Source organism: Elgaria multicarinata, chromosome 18 (assembly GCF_023053635.1).
Source record: "Elgaria multicarinata webbii isolate HBS135686 ecotype San Diego chromosome 18, rElgMul1.1.pri, whole genome shotgun sequence".
Lineage (NCBI taxonomy): Eukaryota > Metazoa > Chordata > Lepidosauria > Squamata > Anguidae > Elgaria > Elgaria multicarinata.
Window position 1 is genome coordinate 17,635,658 of NC_086188.1, and position 27,518 is coordinate 17,663,175.

Below are 27,518 nucleotides of genomic sequence, written 5' to 3' on the forward strand. Positions count from 1 at the left end.
TTTTTAGTTGGACGATACCTATTCATGACAGCATGACATCCAGACCTAACTCTGAAATATAGCATTCAACACTTTAAACACAGTCTAGCCAAAGCATACAAAAGAGTAAGAAAATGGTTTTCTGTCAGTGTTTCATACTCCAGGACACCCCTTTCTGCACCCTTTGCATCTGGCTGCTGGTAGAGCACACAGAATTTACGCAGAGCATGCGTACTTCTGACTCCAGGAATTTGGGGTAACTTGGGCATGGCACCTTCAATGCCCCTCTTTAATGTGAGTGGTAGAGTGTTCAAAATAATAAATACATGGCTTCCTTAGCTGCTCCATGCAAAAGAAGAGTGGGAGAGCTGGGGGGGGGGGGGAGCAAATGTCCAGCCTCATTTAAGGATCATACCCTGAGGATCATTCCAGACTTGTTGGGTTTTGCCATGGCCCCACATGAAATGAGGAGGAATCTTGGAATGTGGTCAGGTTTCCTATAAAGCTCAGTTTTCCAACTCTGGCCCACTTGCACTGGCTGCCTGTATGTTTCCGAGCCCGATGCAAAGTGATGGAACACCTTTCCCGACATGAACCTCCCCATATACTACGTTCAACATCTGAGGTCCTTCTTCGGGTGCTCTGAGGGAGGCCTGGAAGACAGAAACAAAGGAGAGGGCCTTCTTTGTGGTGGCCCCCCAATTATGGAATGATCTCCCCGATGAGGCACGCCTGGTACCAACATTGCTATCTTTTCAGCTCCAGGTTAAAACTTTTCTCTTTCCCCAGGCAATATGTGATGAGCTTTATAAATCCTATCTGTTTTTATAGTTGTTTATAAAGTTGTTTATAGTTGTTTTTAGATATATGTTGCATGTTTTGTGGTTTAAAATTTTGTATATTGTTTTTAATTGTTTTAATCTTATGTGAACCACCCAGAGAGCTTTGGCTATGGGGTGGTATAGAAACGTAATAAATAATTTCCTACTAACATTGTTTATGAGGCCTGTTTGAATTAATGCAGTTGCTCCAAGGAGTTAATATTTGGCACCTGCGGATAGCCAACTGTGGAGGTTTAGGCTTAGAGAGCTGTTGTGGGGGGTGTAGACAGAGCGAGCATCGCTGTCTGTGGGAGGCTTTGTCAGGCCAAGAGAGTTTGTAACATGCAGGAGGAGTATCTGGAATATGTAGCAAAGGTGATAAGTGCGAGCCAAGGAGAAAGCCAGCAACCACTTCTCTAGCCTGCTGGTGCCAGAGTTGGTCCCTCTTGTTGTTTTACCATATGAACAAGGGCAGGAGCCTCCCTCCCTGACAGGGTGCGTTATTGCACAAAGCACACCTAGAAGGAAAGGACAACTGGGAAACGAATCCTTGTTGTTTGAGCCTTAAGGCAGCGTACTGAGTCTCAAATTGGATATTGCTGGGGCACGCTGGGTTGGACGCGTCCACCACTCGCATGCAACGTTGATTCCTTCCCCTGTCAATATACGAGCACGGCGGTGTTGTCCTGCGGGTGGAGATTACCTGGTCCAGGTTACCTGGTGCAGTCAGCAGTACTGCTGCCACGTCAGGTAAGAATCCCGGAAGTGTTGTCATTGCTGAGAGAGACTCTTCCCTGAGTTCTGACTGACTGGGCGAAGGGGAAGGCAGGAGGCATAGAGGCAATGATAACTGGGCAACGGCAAGAGGATGTCAGCCCATGGTTGTGCGAAGTAATCAAGAAAGCCAGTGTGGATCCTCTTGAATGTACAATCCGTGCCTCGGATTTCAGTGCAAAAGAAAGTGCCCCTGAGAGATTAAAAGCCTGATTAAAAACAAGACTTATTAAAATAAGGAAACCTATTTTGAGTCACAAAATGTGTATCTGAGGATCTTAAACTCCTAAGATTTTTTTTCCAGAAGTCTGTCTTAAAACTAAAACAATGCAATCGCAATTTGCATGTCTTGCCTGATTGGGTTTAAAGTTCCATTCAAAAGGCACAAAATAAACTGCTGGGCCTATGTTGCCTTTGATCTTAACCTTGGCCTCTGGTGACTCCTGAAATGCTTTTGAAGCATTTATCGTGTGGCCCAGGTGGTCAGAGTCTCTCTCTGCTGCTGCAAAGGCTAGAAGAAACCACCTTACTTTCATGATTCTGTAACAGTTATGGTGTTTTAATTGGAGACTCTGTTTCTCTGTGGCACTCTTTCATTTCTGAACATCCCAAGCCTGCTGGTGTAGCAGTTACAAGTGAAATTGCCGACTTGGTAAAAAGAGCAACTGAGACTTGAGCTCTCTCAGTCTTGTGAGTAATTCCACAAACCTTACTGGTTTGCAACCCTGATTGGCTTACAAATGTTTAATAGGCCTCTTTTGGCCAACAAATACTGACGTTAGTTCCTTGTTACCCATCAACAGCCTGAAAGGAAACAACACAAAACCCAGCAACAAGCTCTCTTCAACATGATCAAAGCTCCCTTGCTTGGTGACCAGCGCTTACTGCCTCAGGCGCGCAGACAAGTGGCTGTTGACAAACCTGAGCTTCCCAGTACTGAGGGGACATGAACATCGCATGTGTCCAGAGGGACACTTGACTAGCGCTTCATTCGAAAGCTTGAGCCCTGGCAATGAAAAGAGGGTCAGCAACTGAAATTTAGCTCCAACAATTGAAAGCTTGACGGCTGTGTGATCATTTTCTTAACCAAATCCGTATCCAGGGTGGTGTGTGGCATGATTGTGCAAGAGTTTCCTAGAGCTCAGCTTCCGTTTAATAATAAAAGAGTCCAAATTTCTATCTTTTATGGTTACCAATATATGCTTAAAAAGTGTGTCCAACAATGCTTGGTGAAATCACAAAAGCCGCAGGAGATTTTTAACTAATAGCTAGATGAATTCCTTTTTATATGTCCATGGCTGGCTAGAAGATGCATTGATGGCTGCTGGCTGTTAGCTAGTGAGCACACAGTCAAGTTTCTCAGTGGTGCCTCTCCCATGGCTAGCAGAATTGCAAAAAAGAGATTGCCCATTAGTTTAATTTGCCTAGCTCACACAAATAAGTTCCCCGTTGTTGCACAGTTTTGGCCATCGTGGATCAAGACTTCCCATAGTTATATATTTTAAAACATAGAGTCCACAGTCTGTAACATCCTGTCTGTCTGCTGGAAGGGGTTCAATGCTTGTTCCAGATGACTGGTTCTGCGCTTCAAATATTGTTTTGGTCCGAAGAATCTTTGTTGCCAGGAAAGATAGTGACAAAGGGGCTAGGGAGCAAGAAAAACAAAGATTAGGGAAGAACAGATGCAGTTGTGACAGAAACCAAATGCATCCGGCTTGGATGGGTGCCTGGGAAAAGTTGTGGAAGACCTCAGCAGCTGGAAGTTTGAACAGGGGGCCAAATTAAGAATTTTTGAGAGGTATACTGAAAGTATTCTTAATGCATGTCTCTCTGGCCTTTCCATGAACTACACCAGGGAACTCGTCTATAACTAGGATGTATGCTTAGGGTGGGTGGAGGTGGAATCATTGTTCTTTGCTAAGCTGTAGATTATAAATTAGGTAAATTCAGCAATACTTTTGCAATGTGAGGAGACTCAAGTGGACCACACACACCAAACCTCCTTTAATTGAGCTGTCCTCCTTTCTCAGCAGGGAGGGCAAGTACCTGGCGCTGGCCTTTGAAAGCACATGGGCCATGCTTGCCCATTCTTCTTGCATACATTTCTTGCCTTTCTAACTGCCAAACAGTGTTTCTCCAGCGAGTGTGTGCTCAGTAACTAATAGCCACTAGCTATCAATGCTCTTTTAACTAAGCACACATATCTTTTAACCATCAGTGCCCAATTAAAGGACTTTCCTGAGCGATTAGCTATTAAAAGAAAACCTGGGGAAAATGTCTTTGTTTCACTGTGAGTGGCATTTATAGAACTAAAACTGGTCAAACAGGCCTGCAGAAAGGTTGACTCAAATGTATTGAGGCAGAACTCTGCCTCACCTTGGCAGAAACTTAGAATCTGCTGTCTCCTAAGTCTCTCTATCAGAAATAGGTCAGGCGTAGTCTGCAAAAGGTACAGCCCCCAGTTTTGAGACCTATGTACCTTCATGGTGGGGCAAACCTCTCTCCCTGAAGGTACATGTACCCTGAAGCAGAGTGAGATTTCAGATTCTGGGCATCTGTGGGATTTGTCCTTCCCCATATGTTTTTGCAATACTTGTACGTATTGCGAAAATAAGATGTCTTTAGATTGGATTTATTAGATTGGATTTATTCTCTCTTCCCTATCGGGAAGCAGAAACCAGAGGAAGATGTATCCTAATGCATCTGCTATTTTTTAAAAGGATGATGAGGATTGGGAGATGTTATGTGGGGGGAGCGAAATGAGATTTTAAAATTAGGTCAAAACAAGGCCTCTCTCATTCCACATTAAAATGCCATCTGGCTCTTTAAACTGTGCTGAACAGGGCTGGGGCGTTATTGCAAAAGTGATCACATACACCCTTGGTAGTACAGCTGGGAACAGAACTCTGGTTTCCAACCATGACCAGCCATTCAGTGAAGTAAGCTGTGTAACCGACCTTTTTCCTTTTACCATTTTTTTTATACTGCCAGTCTGATAGCTCAAAAAGTAGGACAAAGATCATTTTGTAAAACCAAGCTATAAAGTATTGCAGTAAAGCCAGTACATTATTAGTGGGACATTGGGGCATTAATAGCTGTTTTCTCTCCCAGCCCCACCCGCCCCCTGTGCAAAATCATAGGCCACGAGAAACAGGGAGGGGGGGAGAAGCATGGGCCTAGGAAAGCAGGAGCCGGAGAAGGTGGGGCCCATCAAGAAAGGAAGTTCAGGTTGCGAGGGCAAGCTGTTGGAATGAGGGCAAAAGCTTTAGTCGGAAGTTATAGCAAAGCTTGAGCTTAATTTAGGGAAAGACTATTGACAGGTGACAAGATTGGCAAAGGAAGATGTGTCCTAGCTCATGAGAAAAGGCTACGAAAATGGTATTCCTAGATCCCAGCGTTCTGGTTTTGGGGCCGGTTGTCAGGCCTGTTACTCTAGACCAGCCTTCCCCAACCTGGTACCTTTCAGATGTGTTGGACTACAACTCCCATAATTCCCACCCCTCATGCCAATGGTACCAGGTTGGGGAAGGTTGGTCTAGATGGTTATGATTCTAGCAACTAATTGTTGCTTGGCCTCTGGGTCAAGGGAAAGTGATTTAGGCCTTGGGAGGTCTCTGGGTCATACCTTGGAGAAGTCCTGTTGATAGGGCGGCCATACCCCTTAAGCCTAGCGAAGGCTAAGGGGAAAACAAAGATTGTGTTGTACTAGTGTCTCTTCCTTTGCTCATGGAAGGTCTTGAGATTTGCTTTCCAGTTAAAGTCTGTAGCTAGCAGGTGATGGGAAAAATCTGCTGTCTACCTGAGATTCTGCAGAGCAGTGCCAGTAAGAGTAGACGATATGCAGCTGGGTGAACTGAAAATCTGGTTTGGAATAAGTCCACCTCAGATGGTCACCAGGCTGAAACATTTCTCATATTTCTTCACGTTTGTTGGCATGTGGTCCCTCCGTCCCCATCCCCGTCCCCCCCCCGTTCCCCGTCTTCTGGAAAGGCATACGAGAGAGTGGCTTGATTCAAGGTTCTGTTGATCAGACTTTTAAAGCCTTGATTTATTAGAACAATAACAAGAGACCTTGATTGTCTTGATAATTTGGCTTTTGTAACTGCAATCGGTTTATAATAATAATTTACATCTAACCTTTCCTCTGAGGAGCTCAAGGCAGCATGCAAGGTCCTCCCTTTGCCTCCATTTTATCCTCACAACACCCTTGGAAAAGGTAGCTTAGGGTTCACCCACTGAGCTTCATGACTGAGTGCAGATTTGAACCCAGATCTCCCGAGTCATAGTTGGAGAGTTAAATTATAGCATCCCTATAATATTTGGGACCTAACCATTCTTTCTCTTTGACTCTTACCCCACAATGCCAGCATTGGCCCAGTTGCAACACTTTAAAGATGATGGAATCAAGCAAAGCCGCTGCAAAAGGCAAAGTCCATTTTAAATGTGGCCGCCAGCCGGCTTGCAATTAAAAAACTATTCACGGTCTGCAATGGCTGTGGTTGAGATTGATCGGCTAATAGGAGCTGGTTCATTAGGCCACTGGCCAAGGGAGCTCTAGACTTTATAGTGCTGTTGGCCTGTTGTCCAAGAATAGGCAGTGACGTTCCTGATCCACTCAAAGGCCTTCAGCCAAAGACTTGTCTGATTTCAAATGTGATTTCTCACCTCTTCAGCTGATTTTCTGGAGCTTCCTCGTCCTTTCCTACATCCTCCCTTTCTCAGGCTTCCATTTTTTCGGCCTGCACTGCTTCTGCACCTCCTTTCCTTGGCCTTTCTGCATCCTCAAAGTACAGAATAGCTGAACCAATGGCAGCTAGAGACTGTGCTGCCTGCCTTGCCTTTCTGTGACATTAAGGCAGCTCAGCCAATCACTGCTTCACCACAAAATTGTACAGATCTTTTGCTACACAGAATTGTGTAGCAAAATTTCACTTTGGTTGTTTGTTTTTGCATTACCTTGATGCACAATTTAAAGTACTGGATATATCCTGATGAGTTTAGCTAGCTAGCTAGCTTCAGGTGAACCTTGCCTTGCTTTCCTCCCACACGGGTGTACATAAAAGATGTTTGAGAGAACTTGAGGAAGTCAAGGTCTTACCCCTGAATAACCTCGACAGAAATGCTTGGACAAATTTTGTCTTTGTTCATTAGTGTTTGATGGCACAGTGAAAATTGAGCTGGCCCGACCATCAGCAAAAGCTAGGGATGAGCATATGGTTTCAGCTGAGCCTTGAAAATTGGGAAAATCCATGGCTGGATCGGGCATTTGGCCAGGAGAATGATCTTCACCAGCTAAGCAAAGAGGAATAGAATGGGGATCTCCTGGTTTAGGTGAGGAATGAATCAGTTCATGCTTCTGTGGCAGCTGTCAAAAGCTTCAGGATCTTGCTTTTCCATTTTTGGCAAGTGACGCCAACTTTGGGTTATTGCAGAACTGGTTTTCTAACCGAGTGTAGGATTTCTGTGCATTGCTGTGCCTGCAGCTTGAGTATTGTTGTGAAGCAGCTTTTATCTGGCTCCTTCCAGTGTCTCCCTCCTGCAGGAGAGACAGCAAGTTGCTGGGAGCATCTGTAGCTGTTGTGAAGTGGGTGTGGGCGTGGGTGGGTGAGTGGTTTTGGTGTTGCCTACATGTTCTGGGGGAAGTTTGTTTTTAGTGTTCTCGGCTGAAGCTAGCCACCTGAGCCCCCACCTTCCTTGATATTTTCATTGGTTGGAAGTGGCTACTTGCATCCAGGCAAGGGTTGTGGTATGGAGAGAGGTGGGTTCTGACTTGACATTCTCAGTCCACCCATGTGTAGTCTGTGCCGATTCAAAACCACTTTAGGGAGAGCTAGTTTGTTGAATTTAGTCTAGAGAGACCTGGGTTCAAATCCACGCTCAGCCACAAGGTTACTGGTGTGAATGGGAGGATTAAAAAGGAGGAAGTCTTGAGATTCTTGGGAGAAGGATGGGATGAAAACTTAAATAAACCCTCTTCATCTAGTAAAGTCCGCTTGGACATCACTCTCTTTCAAGATCGAGATTAGAAATGGAGGTATCTTCCCTGCTCTACAAAGTGAAGCAAATGCCTGCATTGAATGGGAAAAGCATGGGTAGCCATTGTGCCTAGGAGCTGAATCTTAAGCATCTTTCTGGAAGTGTCTTGTAAGGCCTATCTATTTGGACTTGGTTTTGAAGGTGGCTGGGTTCTTTTTTCTGGAGAAGGAGGGAAGGTCTGATGCCAATTTTCCATCAGCAGTCCAAGGGCTGGCAAGTCGAGGGATATTCAGCAGGTCTAACAGAAACTGAAGCCTGGGTTTTGAAGAGCTGTAAACTTTGAGGCGGCTTTCAACTGGGAAGAGGTTTGGCAGGAATGAAAGCTACCTTGTTTACAGCTTAGCTTCAGTTTCAGTTAGAGCTGCTGGATTTTCCAGGAATTCCACTGAATTGCTGGCCCTTAGACACTGAATTGCTGATGGAAAGTTGTGTCCCAGACTCCTGAGTTCTCAGCCAGTCCAGCCCCACCCTTTGCACAAAGAGCTGGCCGACTGCTAGATATCTGTGGAATGCTTCCTCCCGGGTGCACCGTTTATATTCTGGTCTGGTTTGGCAGCATTGCTTGTTTCCAGACTTGTGTCTCCTTTTTTGGCAAAAAGTTGAGCTGTGCAGGTTCTGTTAGATGTAGCCTCACTGCAAGAGGGTGACTTATGAAGACACTGCTCCCTGTGCAACTTGGCTTGGCTCCCTGCTCCTAGAACCTCTGCCACATCCACAGATTTTTGGCTGTCTGGTTTTGGCTGCCTCCTTGGCCGGAACCGGTAATCAAGCCTGGAATGGAGCCAGTTGTGCTAGGCTGTGTGTCTCCAACTGTTTATAACCTGATGAGGAGTATATTATTAAACCAACATGTGTGAGCTTAAAGTTCTTGGGAAGGTCAGGCAAGCGTAGTTGAGTTACCTGCCTTGGAGACCAGGCGGTCGGCTTGCCGGTTTCATGACTGTGGACTGGCACAGACGTAACTGTTAAATGTTTATTTCAAATCCAGGATTAAGCGGCAACCCTGGCTGATTTTATCATGCTTAGGGTTTATGCTGATGTACCCCTTAACCATGGTTGATCAGGGTGTGTGTGAATCTACTCTCTGGAGGGGATACTACAACTGACTTCAGATCTCTTCAGAGAGAGAGTTGGCATTTTTTCTTAGCTTGCCCCATATGACGAACGATGAACTGCAATGGAAAGAAAGAGATGCATGAGCCCAACAAATGGTGGTTAGCCCCAGCATGGTTATCTAGGGTGGGTGGGGTGGAGGAGAGGAAATGAGAAACATATGGTTCCTTACTTGCAGGAAAGTTAAAGCAAATGAATCCGGACATGAGTAGCGAAGGAGGCCCTTTTCGCGTTCACATCCCATGTACCTTTACCACAAACCCACGTGAATGCTACTGTGGTGGATTAAAGGATTAGCTGTCCTACTGATGAAGATGCGGGATTAAATACCTCTTCCTGCCACCGCAGGCAGCCTACACCAGACTGTGCTCTTCTTCCAGTTGTTGTAATACCTTAATTCAGTGGGCAACTGGTGGCCATTCAGATGTTGTTGGACTGCAACTCCCGTCGACCCTATGGGGAGATTCAGTCCAGCATCCCCTTCATAAGGTAGATCATTATTATTCCTGAATTGCAGAGGTGAGAGTGTGTGCACTGAGGCTGAGAGAATAATGGTTTGCCTGAGGCCAATGGCTGGCAGAGGCAAGAAGTAAAATGGTGACTTTGCTGCTTCTTGACTCTTGTCCCATAGCCTCTGCTCTAGCTCTCTTTCCAGCGGGATGAAGTGGTGGTTAAAGGCTGGGTCAACCAGGTTAGCTTTAGCTCCACCACTGCAGGCACGGAGGAGTGTTGTGGCAGCCACTTTTGATGGCGTTGGCACAGTTTAAGCCCACATGGAGCAATGTGCTTAGATTCAATCTTGCCATCTGCTGTTTGTTAAATTTTATATGCCACTTTCCATGACAAATAGGGCTCAAGGTGGCTGACAAGCCGTGAAATACAAGATAAAATGCAAAATTGGAATTAAAACTTAAAAGCAAAGCAGCTAAAAATGCATCCGTAGAAAAGAAATCGATGACACCCGTGAAGTTAAAACCTACTTCAGCGTTGGCTTAAAAGCCCAAGCATGTCTGAACAAGAACATCTTTTCCTGCTGGCCAAAGGACAGCAAAGATGGAGCTGAAGAGACCGGGAGCAGCCAGAGTTACTCTAATTCCGTCAGACGGCCAGAAAGCCACTGGGAATATGTGCCTGCCGATTTCAGACTGCTCTGTGAAGTTCTGCACAGCGCTTTTTCCATCCAGCCCCTGTATGAAAACAAAGGGGACCTTGTCCAGCACCCCCTGGACTCCTGATTAGTTGTCTAGCCTGATCGTAGTGGTACACAAAGGCTTCTTCAGGCAGAGCCTCAAGCAGTTGATCCCGTTCCAAACACGAAACCGTGGTCTTGGATTAAAGATTTCAGGCCTCTTCCTTCACCCCACCCCGCCCCGTATATACAGGCCTGACCCCTCAGAGGTAAATATACTGGAACACTCGTTCAGTTTACACTGAGAAAACAGCCGATGTAGGCTCTGGAGCTTGATACTATGTGCTCAACAGGAGCCAGGAAAATCTGGAAACCTTTAGAACAGCCTTCCTTGACCTGGAAGCCTCCAGATGTGTTAGGCACCAGGTTGGGGAAAGCTGCTTTAAAATCTTCCTAGAAACCTTGGGATATAGCACTTGAAGGACTCACATTAAACCAGCTTTCCCCATCCTGGTGCCCTCCAGATGTTTTGGACTACAGGTTTTGGCTGCTGCCTCATGGCTGGAGGCACATGGGATGGCATCTGGATTGGAACCATGTCGTGGAAAAATCTCCACTTCTCGGGAGGATTTCAAGTATGTTTTCTGAGACAATTTAAGGCCAAATGAGATGTTACAGCAGCAGGCTTCTGTGTCAAAATCAGGTCACTGCTGATTCCCTGTAAAGGGGGAGGGGGGGCAGTGGAGGGTGAGTCAAATCTAACCATGGGAGGATCTGAACTCTTCCCATCTCTTTTCTCCCAGAACAGTTCTGTGACTGGAGGTAAGAAGCGAGGCATCATCTCCTGTATCCTGCCCAGCCATGTCGTGCTGGGTTCTCTCTCCCCCCCCCCCCCGGCTGCCGATGTAGCCGGTCCTGCCGGCTACATCGGCAGGACCTCTGCCAGGCTCCCCCTCTTGTCATGCCCTTTGGGGAAAGTGAGACTCAAGTCCTGGAGGATGCTGTGTGAAGTCATCCTTGCCCAACTGTGCATATTGTAGCCCTTGTAAACTTGAAGAAATGGTCTGCGTGTGAAATCTGAGCTCGTCCAGTATAGCTTGGCTGCAGAGTTACTTTGCATTGCTTGAAGCAGCGGTGTTGGGCCTCTTTCATCCCAAGGTCTGAATTCCATTTTGGAGGTGGGGGGCTGCATTCCAGTGGGGTGGGGCCAAAATACTAGAAATCCCAGCATAGCGTCGCTTAAAGCTTTGACTGTCGGTAACTAAGCCTTAAGAGAAACATTTCAACCTTTTAGAATAGGGAAAAACTGTGCCAAAGATGAGAAATCCCTGTGGGTGTGGCCATCTAGGGAATACCAGCGGACCAGCTTGAGACTACAGGAGGACCGGATTTGGCCCCGGGGCCGGAGGTCCTGCACCCCTGGCTTAAAGGAAACCATTGAACTGTCAGTACAGAGCCAGCTTCCTCCTCTAAGCATCCTGTGGGTTGTTTCCAAACATGAGGATGCTTCATAATGTAGCCTGTGCTGGCCTTTCCTTTCTGCTGCTCTTCTGTATTTATGAGAGGCCGGGAACGGGAGAACTGGACTGTGGCTTTCTCAGTGCTATCAATTCCATAAGTGTACACATCCGCTGGTTCCCACTTTCTCTGCTTGGCTTAGCTCTGAGGCAGGCACGTTCATTCTGTCTGCTTCCTGCCTTCTCCTGATCTTCCGGCCCAGCTTCTAAAAGCTTTGCCTGCAGCTGATTTGCTGTATATAAACTAGTGCTACCTTCTTGCTTAGCCTGGGTAACTGCTTAAACATGGCTTTGCTCACTTGTGGGAAGCCCCACACATATGGCACCATGTAGCATGGAAGGGGCTGTAGCTCCTGCATATCTCAATTTATGATGCAAGGTGTCATTGAAGGAAACGGGGGCAGACTGAAAGCCTGAGGACCTCCAACCCCACTCTCAGAATCATGGCTGAAGTTGGCTTTATACCACTCTAACAGTTAAGACTTCCCCAAGGAATCCTGGGAATTGTGGTTTGGGAGGCACAGCTTACCCCCCAAATCTCTGCATACTCAAAACCACAATTCCCAGGATTCCCTGGGGAGAGAGATTATTATTAAAACAGTTAAGTCATTAGGGTGGATATACCCTAATGTTGCTGCTTCATTCTCAGCATGCAAATTCCTAATCTGCATATTGGTAGAGAATGATTCAGAGATCTCTTCAGCAGAAGACGTTTGATCCGTGACAACTGCATAGGAGATGTAGAGAAGCAGAGTATCGTCTAAAGGTACTTAGACCTTTAGGTACCTTTAGACCAGCGGTTCTCAACCTGTGGGTCGCGACCCCTTTGGGGGTCGAACGACCCTTTCACAGGGGTCGCCTAAGACCATCGGAAAACACATATTTCTGATGGTCTTAGGAACCGAGACACCGCTCCTCTATCCGTCTCCAGGAGGGTCCGCCCACATGCAGATACGTCCACATACGAGTGCCCGGCGTGTTGACAAATATGTATAATTACATATTGTTTTGTGATTAATCACTATGCTTTAATTATGTTCAATTTGTAACAATGAAAATACATCCTGCATATCAGATATTTACATTACGATTCATAACAGTAGCAAAATTACAGTTATGAAGTAGCGACGAAAATAATTTTATGTTTGGGGGTCACCACAACATGAGGAACTGTATTAAAGGGTCGCGGCATTAGGAAGGTTGAGAACCACTGCTTTAGATGATACTCTAAAGGTACTCTTTAGGTACCTTTGTGTGCATATTATCTCTATTATATAAGCAGAGTCTGGTTTAGTCAGCACCTGGTACGCTACTGTTAACCAAATAGCGTTCAACATCTAAGGACCTCCTCCAGGTGCCTACTCTGAGGGAAGCTCGGAGGACAGCAACAAGAGAGAGGGCCTTCTTTGTGGTGCCCCCCCCAGCTGTGGAACAATCTCCCTGATGAGGCCTGCCTGGCGCCGGCATTGCTATTTTTTCCATGCCAGAGCAAGACTTTTTTCTTCTCCCAGGCATTTAACAATACGAAATGAGCCTGGGTCTGTTTTTTAGGCTCATAGTTTTTAAAGTTGTTATAGTGGTTTAAATGTATGTGTATATTGTATGTTTTTTGTGGTTTTTAATGTTTGCATATTCTTTTAAAGTGTCTTAATATTATGTAAACTGCCCAGAGAGTTTTGGCTATGGGTCGGTATACAAATTCATTAATAATAATAACAACAACAATCCTATTATTATTATCATCATCATTATTATTTATTACATTTATATACCGCCCCATAGCCGAAGCTCTCTGGGCGGATTACAAAGATTAATGGGTGTTTAACTGAGCAAAATGTGTGTATTCTATTTGCGTCTTCTTTGTTAACCTTTCCTGAGGTTGCACTCCTGGTGAGGAACGTAAATACATTGCTGAATTAGACCAAAGTCCATCTTTGCCAGGATCCCAGCGACCAGCAAACCACTAGGTGATGTGCCAGAAGGTGGCCGGTGACCCATCAGTATAGGATATATACCTTCTGCCCTCCCCTGCTTCAGCTTCCCTTAAGTAAGGACAGGACAGAGATTAAATGAGCCCTCGGGGAAATTGGGAGAAGCGGAGATCCGGTACTCCCTTGGTCTCTGTGAGATGCTCCTCATTTGGGGATGGGGGAAATACTCCTCCATCATGAGTTTTGAGAGGCAGGACCCGGTGGTTAGTTTTAAACGCCTCTTGAAACCGCCCTTGTTCACACACGCTTTCATGGCTTGTAAGGGTCTCTGCTCCTGCCCTGTTTTATTGTTTTTGGTGCTGTAATGTTTTTAACAGTTTAATATTTAAGTATTTAACAATATCTTGTTACCTTGCATTTCATTTTAAGTTTTTAAGATGTCAAGAGGTATAAAAGTATTATAATAGATAAACTAATTGGGGAGAAACTGTGAAAGGCTTCTGTGGTCGGGGAAATGTTTAGTTGCTAAAACCGTATCAATGCAACCAATTAACTGTTTCCTGGCCATCTTTCCCTCAGCCCTCCTTAGTCTCTAACATACACCTTCCCCTCAGCCTGGTGCTTCTCACCTCTTGCCTATTCTAGATCGTTTTCCCTACCTCGTAGGCCACTTTCTCCCCTCACAAGCCCGTTCTCAACCTGCTGACGTCGCTCAGCTGCACTTTCCCTCGGCCAGTCCTCACTAAGCTGGTGGGGTGCACCGCTGCGTCCCTATGATAAACTGATACCGGGGGGGCTTTTGTGAACTCAGGGTTATCTGCACACCGAAGGGGCTGTGCAACATATCTCTGCGTAAATCACTGCTCTTGGCCTTGTTTCCTCTGCTGGAGGGGAGAACGGTTCTATCATATCCTCCTGCCTTGGTTTTCTTGGATCATTCAGCTGCTCCTGGCACACCAGAATTGCTCAGCGTTCAGGCGTGCATCTCTGTATGCTTTCAGCTTGCCTCCCTCTTGTGCACTCTGAGAGTAATCCTTTGTGGGTGTAAAAGTGATATGTGCCTCCAAAAGATCATTTATGGGAAGGGAAGTTTGGGAAATGGTGGTGCCCTAAGCTTTTGTGTGCAGTCTGATACAGAGGAACCTAACCATTTTGCGTCAGTGGGCACCTCTGGAATTTTATGTGTTGTGGGTGCCTTTGCAAAATGGCTGCCATGGTGGGCGTGGCCAGTGATGAAGCACCCATTTCCCAGATGGCAAACTGGTGGGGCTAAAAGAAAACTATCCTGCCCAAGAAACCGAGCACAAGGCAGGGGTGGCATCTGAGCTCCGAAGCACAAAACCACTCCTTTGAATCCAAATAAAGATGGTGCTGGAGGCCAGCCTCCCAGGTAAAACATTCTTTCTTAATTAAAAACCAAGCCAAACTGTAAATAAAATAAAAAATCAGAAGGGTCAGGGAGCCTGGCAGGCAGCAAAAGAGGTTCTGTAGGCACATCGCTCCTCAAGGGCACCACGTTGGAGACCCTGGTGGTGGTCTGTGACATTGGGGTGGACATCCTGTATGTACAATCTGGGTCTCTTCCCAGATCTCCTTCCTGCATCGCCTGAAATCGATAACCTAGGTGCTGATTAAATCAATGCCTTTGGAGAGAGAATCTATTCTGTTTGGCTAGGAAGTGTTTTAAATCAGGGGTCCCCAACCCCCGGGCCACGGACCAGTACCGGTCTGTGGCCTGTTAGGAACCAGGCCGCGCAGGTGAGCTGCTTTCACCCACCCACCCCCACCCCAGCGTACCTGGGTGCAGGGCGCCATCTTGCCTGCCCAGCCGAAGTGAAGCCAGGATGCTGGAGGGGGGGGGCGGGGGGCGTGGCTTCCCAAAACCATCCCCTCAACCCCCCACCCCCAGTCCGTGGAAAAATTGTCTTCCACAAAACCGGTCCCTGGTGCCAAAAAGGTTGGGGACCGCTGTTTTAAATGATATTGCTGTTTTTATGTTTTAAAATTTTTGTATATTTGCTTTTAATGTTCACTGTTTTTAACTGTTGTATACCGCCCAGAGAGCTTCGGCTATGGGGCGGTATGTAAATGTAATCAATAAATAAATATCAACAGCATGCTGCCTGCCAGCATCGGCCTAAGGCCAAACAGGAAAGAGAGCATAGTCCATCCTTCCCCAATCTGGTGCTCTCTGGATGTTTTGGACCACAACTGCTATCATCCTGAGTGTTGCCCATGCTGGCTGTGGCTGATAGAGCCTAGCAGTATCTGGAGGGGACCTGTCTGGAGATGGCTGGTTTAGCGTATCCCTAGAGCAACGCTTGTTTCGGATGGAGGATGACTCTCTTCAGTCAAGTAAACGGGTCTGTTTCCTTCTCCTTCCTAGGCTGGAGGAGGTGCCCCTGGAGGTGCTGAGGCAGAGGGAGTCCAAGTGGCTGGATATGCTTAACAACTGGGACAAATGGATGGCGAAGAAGCACAAAAAGGTGAGGGTCTGGCGGCCACTGCTGCCATTTCACCTTCTCGCTCCTAAAGCGTGTGGGCTCAGGCTGCTCCGACGTCATTCTTCTCTCCGTCTTTATGGACGTTGTTTCTGCGCAAGGCTTCTTGCATGATTCGGCTTTGCTCTGTGTTACGTGCTGCCCGGTGGCTGGGGAGCGCTGAGGCTGGAGTGTCGGAAGGCAGACAGTGTTTGAAAGACACTGGGCTTAAAGTCGGCTCAAGCTGTGATGGTGCTCCAGTGTAGTGGTCATCTCAACCAGTGGGACGCAGAAGCTGTCTAGGTGGGACGCGGAACAATTTCATAACGATTGCTAAGACCTCGCTTTCCCTCTATCCCCATATTTATTTATTTAAATTTATTTATTTATTTAAAACATTTATATCCCGCCCTATATCATTAAGATCTCAGAGTGGCGTACAGATAAAAGCATACAGTATAAAACAATAAATATGCAGAGTTAAAAACAAATTAAACCATGAACAAGTTGAAACAATATATAATTTCAAAGCAGTGAAAGCAATTAAACAGTTAAAACAATGTGCCAGTGAGTTTAACCATCAAAGGCGTTGTTAAAAAGCCATGTTTTTACTTGGCGTCGAAATAAAATCAGAATTGAGCCTCCAAGGGGAGGGCATTCCACAGTCGGGGTGCCACAGCGGAGAAGGCCCTCTCCCTTGTCCCATCATAACGTATACGTTGCATTTGTGGGATGCGGAGAAGGGCTCCTCCAACAGATCTAAGGTCTCGGGCAGGCATATATACCCACCTGTAAGAGTGACGCGTTGTCTCCTGCCTGTCGCAGATTATCCATCTTTTGGCATACTAGTAGTGACCTTTTAAAACTACTAGTAATTACTGTTTTTGTTGGTTTGTTCGTGGTTTAGTCATAGCAATAACATTTATTCCCAATAATACTACTGTGACATTTTATGTATTACCTTTGCGTTTTACCATTACCATAGCACTAAGATTTATACGCAACAGTATTACTACAATTTTCAACTGCTAATAACATTAATATTTTTGTTAGCAATGCAATTTACTCGCAGCAATACCACTACATTCTTTAGTGTCCTTAAAGCTTACAGTAGATGATAAATATAATAACAAAATGCCTGTAAACAAATGTCTTTCTCGGGGTGAAAAAAGTGGGTTTTTTGTTTCTTTGACCCAGGTTCTTTGATAGAACGATTGGTGAGAGGTAAGATACAAAAGGCTGGGAACAAAATGCTCTAATGCATGAGCTTTTAAAAAGCCAGAAAAACAAAATGTCCAACTAAACTTATGTCCAACTAAACTTCCTAAAAAACAAATGGCCATGTTTAAATCAGCCTTCCTTAACCTGGTGCCTTCCAGATGTGTTGGACTATTACACCTATCATACCCAGCCAACATACCCAGTATTTGTGTGGCTGGGTGATGGGAGTTGTAGTCCAGCATAGGCGCTAGATTGAGGAGGGCTGTTACAAATATTCACAACTTTGGTACCATCCACAATCTATTACATCATATTATTATTGCCTCAGAAGTTTCCTATTTTTGTCTATGGAGAAAAAGCGAGGTCTAATTCAGTGATGGATCACATATTGGGTTTTTAAGAGGTGTCGAATTTAAAGTGCAATCTGATTTCGTATTAAACCGAGTTGTTTTTAAAAAGCAATGTTCAACATAACAAACTTATTAATAATAATAATAAAAGAGGATTTGTATCTCTCTGTCAGTGCTATAACACCAAGGAAGTGAAACGTAGACACCTGAAACTTGGCATGCATGCGAAAGGCCCCCCAGGGCTGTGCAGCTCAGGGTTATTTTGTTTTTGAAATGCATTTATTAAATTTGATGAATTTAATTGTGTCTCTGCGGTTGAAAGCGGCAGTAATATTTTCATTCTGTAGGGGCAGACTTCCCTGTGGCAGCCTCTCCTCAGGGGAATAGAGTGGATAGACCCCTCTCTCAGGGGAATTATAGGGGTGCACTACAGCTGGGGTCATGCCTAGGGGTGCCAGCGGACATCGCTCAGACAGGCGGCCACAATGTGTGCAACTCTTGACAACTGTGTGAGCTTTCTTGAGGGCGTTGCTCTGTTAAACTAAGGGCTATTCCAACCTGTCCAAAGCCGGATCCATTTGCTAGTTCTTAAAAACAAAATCCGCCATAAAATCAAACAAACAACCACAGCTGGTGTAGCACACTGGCTAAGAGACATGGATGAGGGAGTCACCAGTTTGAATCTCGCCTGTGCTATGAGCTCATGAGGTGGCCATAGGCAAACCACATTCTCTCGGCTTCATATCAGTGCGTGTGATGAGCCTTGAACACTTGCAAGTGCTTTGCAAATAGTTTTTGCTTTGTTCTAAAATCCACCCTGTCCAGCAGTTGAATGGCAGCACAGGGGCCAATGGGTCCAGAATCACCGCCTGGCTTGTTCCACTGTTCCTACTGACCCTTCCTTTGCTGTGTCATCCCAGCCCTTGCCATAACGTCCCGCAGCTTTAAAAAGCAACATTCGCAATAGGAATCAATCCTATGAGGGAAGCAAAATCAGTATGCTGTATTTGGGTGTGCTTTCCTGGTTGGGGCTGGCTGATCCGTGTTACCCGGTGGTCATTTTCGACTAGCAACGCAGAAAATTCTGCATTTCAGCCCTCTTGCTTAATTGAGGTTCTTTGTTGCATATGCCTGTAATAAAGATGCATCACCAGAGGGGTGCTGTGCCTTGCCTTGCCACAACCTGTGTTTCTGTGTCTCTGCTTCTTGTCTGAAGGCAGCCTTAACTGCTGCCGTCTGCAACAGGCTTCCTGCTGCTCCTCAGGATGTGGGTTCAGCGTTTGTGGTGTATTCCCCTGCCTGCCTGCGTCCACAAAGTCCTCTTAGCACTGCCCTCACTTGTCCACCCCACAGACCTTGCTGGGAATTGTTGTGTCTGCAGCCAAGACTTGGAAAGGAATCCAGTCGGATCAGCAGTGCTTATTCTGAATCAACTCCCTTCTATACCCAGGCTGGGAATCCCAGGTTGTCCTTTTGTTTCGAATGGGGCCCATTTATACTGTCGATTTATCCCAAGATAACAGTCTCTGGATTCAGGCCAGCCTCTCGATTCTGTGTATGCATGCAAAAAAATGCCATCCCTGTCAAGATCAGTGGCTCTCACCCCTCTCTCTGTGCGGGATCTGTTATTTATTTAGCATTTATATAGCACTTCTGGGTTATCTCAGTTCTGAAAATAGCCCTGTCAGGTATGACCGTATTATCCCCATATGATAGAAAGGGATGGGAAGACAATGTCTAAGACCTACTAGGTTCATTGAGACATAACGTTGTTCTTACAATGGAGACATACTGCAGGTCATGAACTCCCACCCACCTCAATGCGCTCATATTCAGTTGCTTCTTGTTTAATGCAAGCCATGGTTTGCCATCTGAACTACCCAAACATCGCCTTCAAGCTCTGTGGTCTGCAGTCTTGGGTTTTATTATATTTGTTTCAGTGCTTCATAAAATAGATTTCTCTAGGCGTTGTAGTTCAATTCAAAATAATAAAACAATATAGATAAAATAACATAATACTAAAACATGGCATAAAATCAATAGACATAGCAACACAGCATAAAATGGAATACAAATATAACTCCTCTGCTGAAGGAACTGCGCTGGCTGCCTATTCACTACCGGGCCAGGTTTAAGGTTCTTGTACTTGTGTACAAAGCCCTAAACAACTTGGGACCAGGATACCTGAGAGAGCGTCTTCTCCCCTACCAACCTGCCCGGTCACTGAGGTCATCCGAGGGCCTGCTCCTGGTGGTTCCACATAGATCCATCCTCCGATTGGAGTCCACCAGGGGAAGAGCCTTCAGTGTGGTGGCCCCCCTCTTGTGGAATTTCCTGCCTCTGGAGGTCAGGCAGGCGCCAACCTTGTACTCCTTTCGGCGCCTCCTGAAAACATCTTTATTCCAAGAAGCCTTTCTTTAATATGCAGCCTTGAATCTGTTTTTGCTTCTTTTAAATTTTGTTTTAACTGTTTTATTCTGTTTTTATTTTCATTTTATCTTGTACACCGCTCCGAAATTTTTCAATGGGGAGCGGTATATAAATGTTCTAAATAAATAAATAATACAAATAGAGGAACTAAAACCGCCATGAGGTGTAAGTCTTAAAGCTGCGTCCCGGGGACTAGACTAGTAGATAATAAATACTGAAAACATAACCCTAAGCTTCCTGAGAGGACAGAGAAGCCTTAGCCTGCATTGGAGAGCAAGAACCCAAAGTGGCTCATGTAGATGCCAAATTATGGTTTAGCATTGCTGGTGGGCAGAGGCACTGTGTTCATAGTGGTGTGGACAGAACCACTGTTTTCATGGTAGTTCACCTGGTTCACAGCAATCTTTTTGGTCAGCCTGCTTACTCCTGATCAAGTGAAGCTGTAGGCAGTAATAAAGCTCTCTCGAGTAGTGGATCAACCTCACAAGAAATCCATAGGCGTGCAGGGAACACTGCGAAGGATCAAGATACTTCGTCAGGAGAGCATAGCCATAAGATCCTTCGTAGGTCCTCCAGTCTCTCTCTTGTGGCCCAACTTAGAAAAATAGTAAATAGAAATTAAAATACTAAAGCAAGATCAAATACGTCAAAAGTAACTGTGGCTAGATTAAGAATTTCCTGTTTCTGGGGAGCCCCTTCATGCCTGGCCTCGGCCCCACAAGCTGGGTTTGCTTAAACATACAGTCTTTGTGGTTACTCCGCTTCTGTACCCAGGAATCCCCGGTGTCCTTGTTCTGCTGTGCATTTGGGTCCTCTTCCCTCCCTCCCCCCCCACCTCCGCCTTTGCAGAGCTGGATCCAGAATCCATCTGATTTCCGATCCGCTGGAGCTTGGGTTGGACAAGCCGCATCCAGTTCAGCTCCTCCTGTCTCCGTTTCCTTCCTGCCTCTGAAATCGCCAAGCTGGATAGCATTGCTCAGTCAGTGTTTTGAGCGCTCCCAATGCTTTGGGGTGGGTGGGGTGGGTGGGGGTGCAGGCCTACGCCTGTTTTTCTGCTCCAGGGAGTCATTGGCTGGCAGCTGCCTGCTGCAGAAGCCCCATTTAAGCACAGAGCATGGTGTGGTGTCTGTGACCGCAGAAGTAGCTATAATCTTTCTGGCGTGTAGACACCCGCTTTTGGAAAACCATTGACACCGCTCAGTGGAAAAGCAACGAGGAGGGAGACACCAAATCCCACTTGGAGAAACATACAATAAGGTTGAGTTACATTTACACGCAGGAGAAGAATCTGCTTTGAGACAGCCCAAAAGGAATTGGAGTGGAGTAGGCTGAAGAACCCTCCCCCCCCCCCCCGGTATGATCCAAGTGAGGGAAGTGTTTTTAAACACTTAAAATTATTTTTAGGCTGCCCTTAAGGGCAAAACCCGCTCAGGGCAACATGAAAGGATAAAAACCATACCAAAAAAGTGTATGTAGCTAGAAAACGAATACTTATTTATTTATTTATTTATTTAAAATAGTTATATCCCTCCCTATATCACTAAGATCTCAGGGCGGCGTACAGATAAAAACATACAGTATAAAACAATAAATATACATAGTTAAAAACAAATTAAACCATGATCCAAGTTAAAACAATATGTAATTTAAAAGCAATAGATACAGTTAAAACAATGTGCCAGTGAGCTTAACCATCAAAGGCTTTGTTATAAAGCCATGTTTTTACTGGACGTCGAAATGAAATCAATGTTGGCGCCAATCGGGCCTCTAAGGGGAGCGCATTCCACAGTCGGGTTGGTGCCACCGCAGGGAAAGTGGAACCAACCTGATAGAGACCCAGTGTGTTGGCTTGCACACATGCAACTGGTATGACTTGCCCAAACATGTAGGGCGCAGACCAGTAGCTTCTATGGCGGGGCTGGGGAACCTGGCACCGCCAAGATGTTAGATCCCAACTCCCATCATCTCTGACGATTGGCCCTGCTGGCTGGGGCTGATGGGAGTTGTAGTCCAACAATGCCTGGAAGGGCACAGCCTCCCCACTCCAGGGTGCAGGAGGCCCGTCCAGGAACTTCCTTGGTTTCTATTCTTTTCCCTGCAACCATGGGGACCAGCAACTTGTTTTAAAAGCAAAAGAAGCCAGGTTGCTTTAGTATTTGTCTCAGGTATTGAATTTTGAAATAGACACTGTGTTCCTTAACTTGCAGTACAGGCCTACCCGAACCTCCTTGCTCCCCCCCCCCACCTGTTCTGTTTAAAATTTGCCAGGGGGTGGGGGGAGATAGAGTACAAAGTTGCATAAGAATGTCCACCGAGAAACCTGTCTTGCCTGGAATGCTTGGATAGGCTATATAAAAAGGTTTTGCATATCCTATTCCAATTTTTTCCTTTCCTCTGCCTCTGTTTTTCTGCATAGTAACTTGTATTCAGCAAGTAGAGGCAGCCAGACTCCGCAACATGGGTCAATTGTGCCTAATCCTGCTTAAATCCTCGGCATGGGTGCAGTGCCAAAGGCGTTGCGTGGCGCACGGAGGCCTCGCGGCTGGAGCTCCGGACCGTTTCCCATGTCGGTTTCTGAGACCGCGCCAGGCACTTCCCCTTCGAGAGTGAAGAGTTGGCAGGGCGCCCCGCTGGTGCGTGTTCTGCCAGCCTGCCAGCCTCGTGGCAAGCCCAGTCAGCTCTGTGGCCTGCCAGGGTGGGCCGAAACTGGGAGCTTGAGGTGCTCCCTCCAGGCCCCCACGCCAGAGGATTTCCAAAGGCTGTCTCTCGTTCCTGCAGGCCGAGGCCGTCCGTTCCTCAGTGTGTGTGGCGTCCCTGGCTTCTTCTGTTTGTGTGTGTGTCTGTGTGTACACACACACACACACACACGCACAGAGATCATGAAGGGAGAGTGTTGCCTGGCAGGAAGCGGGCGTTTGCCTCCAAAACTGCCCTTGGTGTTTGCAGTGAAAGCTGCCTTTTCCCACAGACATCAGAGGAAGGGGTGGGGGAGCGTAGAGCGAACTGTCTGCTGCTGCCTCTCGTTGACGTGGACTGTAGAAACAAGGCCCTGCCTAGACTGCTGACTCCTCAGTCTTCCCCAGAGCTTCACGTTTCTCTTACGCTTTCCCAGCAATTTCCGGTTCCTTCCCATGAATGTCGCCTCGGACTCGATTTGTTTCCTCTCCCGCCCACATCCCAGCATGCCTTGCCCCACTGGAGTGCCTTCTGAAGGGACCCCATTATATTTTCTTAGGGGACAGCTCTAATGTGCCTGTGACACACCTGAATGCATCCTTCCGCTAGTTTGGTCCTGTGCGTAACCTGTACGCATCTGGCAGTGGGCAAAGTAAGAAAGACCCTCTATTTAGAAATAAAGTGCAAATTCCTACATCCTTTAGTCCTAAACCACTTTTTTTAAAAGCATCAATCTGCTATTGGGGTACAACAGACTCCTGGAAAAGTCCTAGCTGGAAATAAAGGTTATAATTTAATTTCAAAATGACTCCAATTAAAACAGAAGAAATAGATTTTATTGGTATTGTATTCTAAAAACATAATCTAACACAGAATGTAGATTTCCAGTTGTTTGGGACTTCAACTCCCAAAAGCCCCTGCCAGCCTGGCCAATGGTCAGGAATGCTGGGAGTTGACATTCAAAACATCTGGAGATCTAGGTTCTGTCCATCTGTGGTCTAGCAAGCAAATTATTTGAGTACATTGGACCCCACAGCAGAAGAGAAAGTAGAAAAAAAACCCATTCCTTGGGCACGTAGTAAATAATGGAAGGGCTTCAATGCACCCCAATCGTCTAATAGGATTTATTCCGCAGTAGAACATTACAAATAAGAAAACAATTTTGTAAACTTACATTATGAGAGTAACTCCTGTGTCAAGATAAAGCCAATTCGGATCAGAATTAATCCCCTAGGGTAAAAAGTACTCGTGTGATTCTTTTTTCTTTCTTTTTTACACACAGCTTATTTATTTTTTCTAAAGGTAGAAATGGGATAAGTACATTAAAATGCAATTTATAGCACAGGCAAACAGCTAAAGCTTTTCCTAGCCTAATTTGAGAAGTTGGTGGTTATAGAACAGACTCTGACCCTTTCTACACCTAAGAGTTATCCCAGGAAAATGGAAGGAGAATGCCTGCCTACTCCCAGGACCCCCTGTGTGGCATTTGGATGCACAGGAAGGATCCCAGGATGATCCTAGGATATAGGGCTGGTGTAGACATGCCCTCTGATTAGCCTAAGTGTTTGGTGGGCACCTTGAGTGTCGCTTTTCTTGGTAGAAAGGCAGGGTACAAATCTAATCCATAAATTGTTTCGCTTTCCCATTAATTTTAATAGTGGTAAATCGGACCCCTGATGGCTTCGGAAGTAAAAACATGATTATTAAGAACATTGAAAGGGGTGGAGGGCAGGAGATGAAACACTACAGCACAGCTGGCCTCATAATTGTTGATTATGTGGAGTATGAAACGCCTTTTTTAAAAAAAAAGTTCTTCCAACTTTTTCACACAGCTGCTTGGGCCCACAGCCATCCCATAGCAGAGGAGGATTAGGAGAAGTATTTAGCAAGGCTGCCTTAAGCCGTCGGGTGGGCCGCTAAGTGCCTCCTCCTTTGATCCAGGAATTTCCCCTCTTCTCTTAAGCCCAGTTTGTCTGCTTGACTGAGACAATTGTCAGCAAAAGATGGGATTTTCCCCCCCTTCTAGCCGTCAGCAGATTAGGTGAACTTCTGGATTCCAGAGAGGTTGCCTATCTGAAGAAAATTCCCAGCAAAACAAGAGTAGGATCAAACTTGTATTTCTAATAGTTCAAGGAACGTAATTTCTCTTAGGAAGAGCAAGTGTGATTGTGTACATGTTGGCTCTTTTTTAGATGCTACTTTGCCATTTCTTGCCTTCTGGAGACCAAATGTGCAAAAACTGATATATAGATATAGATACAGATACACTCTCTCTCTCTCTCTCTCTCTCTCTCTCCTGCCTTTCTATCAAAATCATTTCCATCAGCCTTCTCCAACCTGGTGCCTGCTGGGTGTTTTTGGCCACACACCCCAGCATTGCTGACTATTGGTCATGTGGGTTGGGGCTGATGGTTGTTGAAGTTGATAGCCTCTGGAGGGCACCAGGTTGGGGAAGCCTGAGATACAAGATGGCTTAGATCATTTTTTATTTATTTTTAAAAACCTATATTAAGCCTAGTGTAATAATTACATTACACAGATAATAAAATGATATTGCATCTTATATGCGTGAAAAGCTTGAACAACTTAAGCTGTGATCCACGTCCAACCATTTCACTATTTCAAACACTTCCCTAATCCTGCCTCCCCTTTTAGACGGATGATCAAGTTCTGACATGTCTTAATCAGCTTGGCTTTCTCTCACATGGAAACATTTCCTTAGGAGGCGTTTTAGCTTAGAAAAAAAGGCAAATAAGAGGGGCCTAAAATGACAGGTGTATAAAATGATGTACAGTGTGGAAAAAGTGGGTAGAGGGAAGTTTTCTCATAATGCTGTAACCTGGAGTAATCAGTGAAGCTGAGTGATGGGTGGGGTTCAGGACAGGTAAAAGAAAGTACTACTTCACAGAGCACACGGTTCAGCTGTGGAATTTGCTACCACAAGATGTAGTGATGGCCACCAACTTGGAGGGCTTTAAATGGGATCAGTCAAATTTGTGGAGGATGCAGATGTCAATGGCACTCCCATTCCCTAGAGATTGCCACTGAGATTGCTGTTTCTCTGCCCCTACTAGCAGTGAGAAAAGAAGTGATCTTGGGCGATTTTTTTCTCCTGAAGCCCACTGATCATTGCGTGGGGCCCTGCTGGCTTCAGGAGCCACGCTAGGAGCAGGTAAGGTCCACGTGCACCCCTGCTTTAATGGAATGTGAACAACCCTAGCGTCATCCCCCCCCCCATGCCTAGACACACAAACTTCTACTCTGCAGCTGGGAGGAGTTTGGAAGCTTTCACATCCACTTTTGATTAACCATAGCTTGCTGTGTTGTCTGAACTCAACAATGCCCCCTCCCCTGTTGAGAAGACACCTTAAACCATGACTTTAACCATGCTGAATAACGCAAAAAGCCTTATTCACTGTGGTTAAAGCCATAGTTCAAAGCGTCTTCTGAACACGGCCTGTCTTTCTGGCTTAACCACCGTGGTTAAAGCCATGGTTTAAGGTGTCTTCTGAATGGGGCCAATCTGTGGTTAATCTTAAGTATGGTTAGTTTAAATAAGCCGGCTTTGTAAACCACAGATTGAAGTTGACTTGTTTTGAAACTGACTATAGATTAACAAGATGTAGTGATGGCCACCAGTTTGGATGGCTTTAAAAGGGGGTTGGATAAATTCCTGGAGGCAAAGGCTATCAATGGCTACTAGCCCTGATGGTTGTCATCTATCTCCAGTATTCGAGGCAGTAAGCCTGTGTGCACCAGTTGCTGGGGAACATGGGTGGGAGGGTGCTGTTGCACCACGTCCTGCTTTGTTAGTCCCTGTCCGATGGCTGGTGGGCCACTGTGTGAACAGAGTGCTGGACTAGATGGACTCTTGGTCTGATACAGCAGGGCACTTCTGATGTTCATACAAGACAGCAAGCTGTACTTAATTGGATGTAGAAGCAGAAACTTCTCAGCTCCACTTTGCAGCCATGCCAGAGGAAGAGAGGGGAATGTGTGAGCCCAGGGCGAAGCTAGGCTCATTCACATTTTGCTAAACCAGAGTTTGGTGTGATTTTCCAATGCAGCCTGTATCAAACATTTAAGTATGTTGCACTTGTCGATTTATGCACTCCACCTGGCGGAATCTAAGCCTGGCAAAAGTGAGTGGTTAAATAAAATGTGGGTCCTAAATAACTGCTTCTCTGAGGCCTGTCGCAGGTTCTCAAGTCACTTGTGTTACAGAGAGACCTGCGACTGATCACGTATCAAATTCTCTCTGTGATTCGTTAAATGGTGCTGCTAATGGTGTCATGTTTTGACAAATACTCATTTGCGTCAGCGTCTTACTAGGTCAATTACAAGGAACTGTGCTTTGTTTTGTAGCTTACGTATTATATGGAAGTTAGTATTTCCTATGCATTTGTACGTTTTCCTAATGAATTTAAGAGAACAAAAAGAGGACAAAGAAGTAAGGGAAGGGACTCCAGCTTCCCTTGTTCACCCGCTGACATCCCTCGCTCTGCTTTCTTTCTTTGTGTGTGTGTGTGTGTGTTCATCATATGTTCTGGGTGCGCATGTGCGCGGCTAAGTCACATCTCTGTGATGGCTTCTCTGCCTTTTCAGATCCGGCTGAGATGCCAGAAGGGGATCCCACCGTCTCTGCGGGGCCGGGCATGGCAGTACCTCTCGGGAGGCAAAGTCAAGTTGGAGCAGAACGCTGGAAAATTTGATGTAAGACACTCCGCGGTGGAGAGGAGGAAAGAACGGGGGAGCTTTTAATTTTTTGCCCAGGCCGAGAATGCAGTGCTGTTCACGAAAGCTAATCACCAGCAAGTTCAGAATAGATCGAAGGAAGCACTCCTTTACGCAACGGGGAAGGAGTTTGCTTCAACGTGATGTGGTGACTGTCAGTAGCTTAAAGCGGGATTGAGCCGGCTTCAGGCTTCTGCACTGTTTTGTTTTGCTAGAACCTTGAGGTCCACTGATCAGAGCCAGGTGCAAAATAGCAGAGTCTGGAGGGCAGGCAGCAGGGGCACTGTAAAGAGCAAGGTGGGCAGGCAAAGAGGAGACCAGGGCCTG

The 27,518-nt window shown here is 46.0% G+C and overlaps 1 protein-coding gene across 1 annotated transcript in view; it reads left to right on the forward strand.

Moving 5' to 3' along the window:
• Positions 1–27,518, forward strand: part of TBC1D10A (TBC1 domain family member 10A) — a 45,104-nt gene that overhangs the window by 4,585 nt on the left and 13,001 nt on the right. The window contains exons 2-3 of the mRNA XM_063144358.1: positions 15,687–15,786; positions 27,063–27,170. Coding sequence (XP_063000428.1) covers positions 15,687–15,786; positions 27,063–27,170 — 208 coding nt within the window. The remainder of the gene's footprint in view (positions 1–15,686; positions 15,787–27,062; positions 27,171–27,518) is intronic.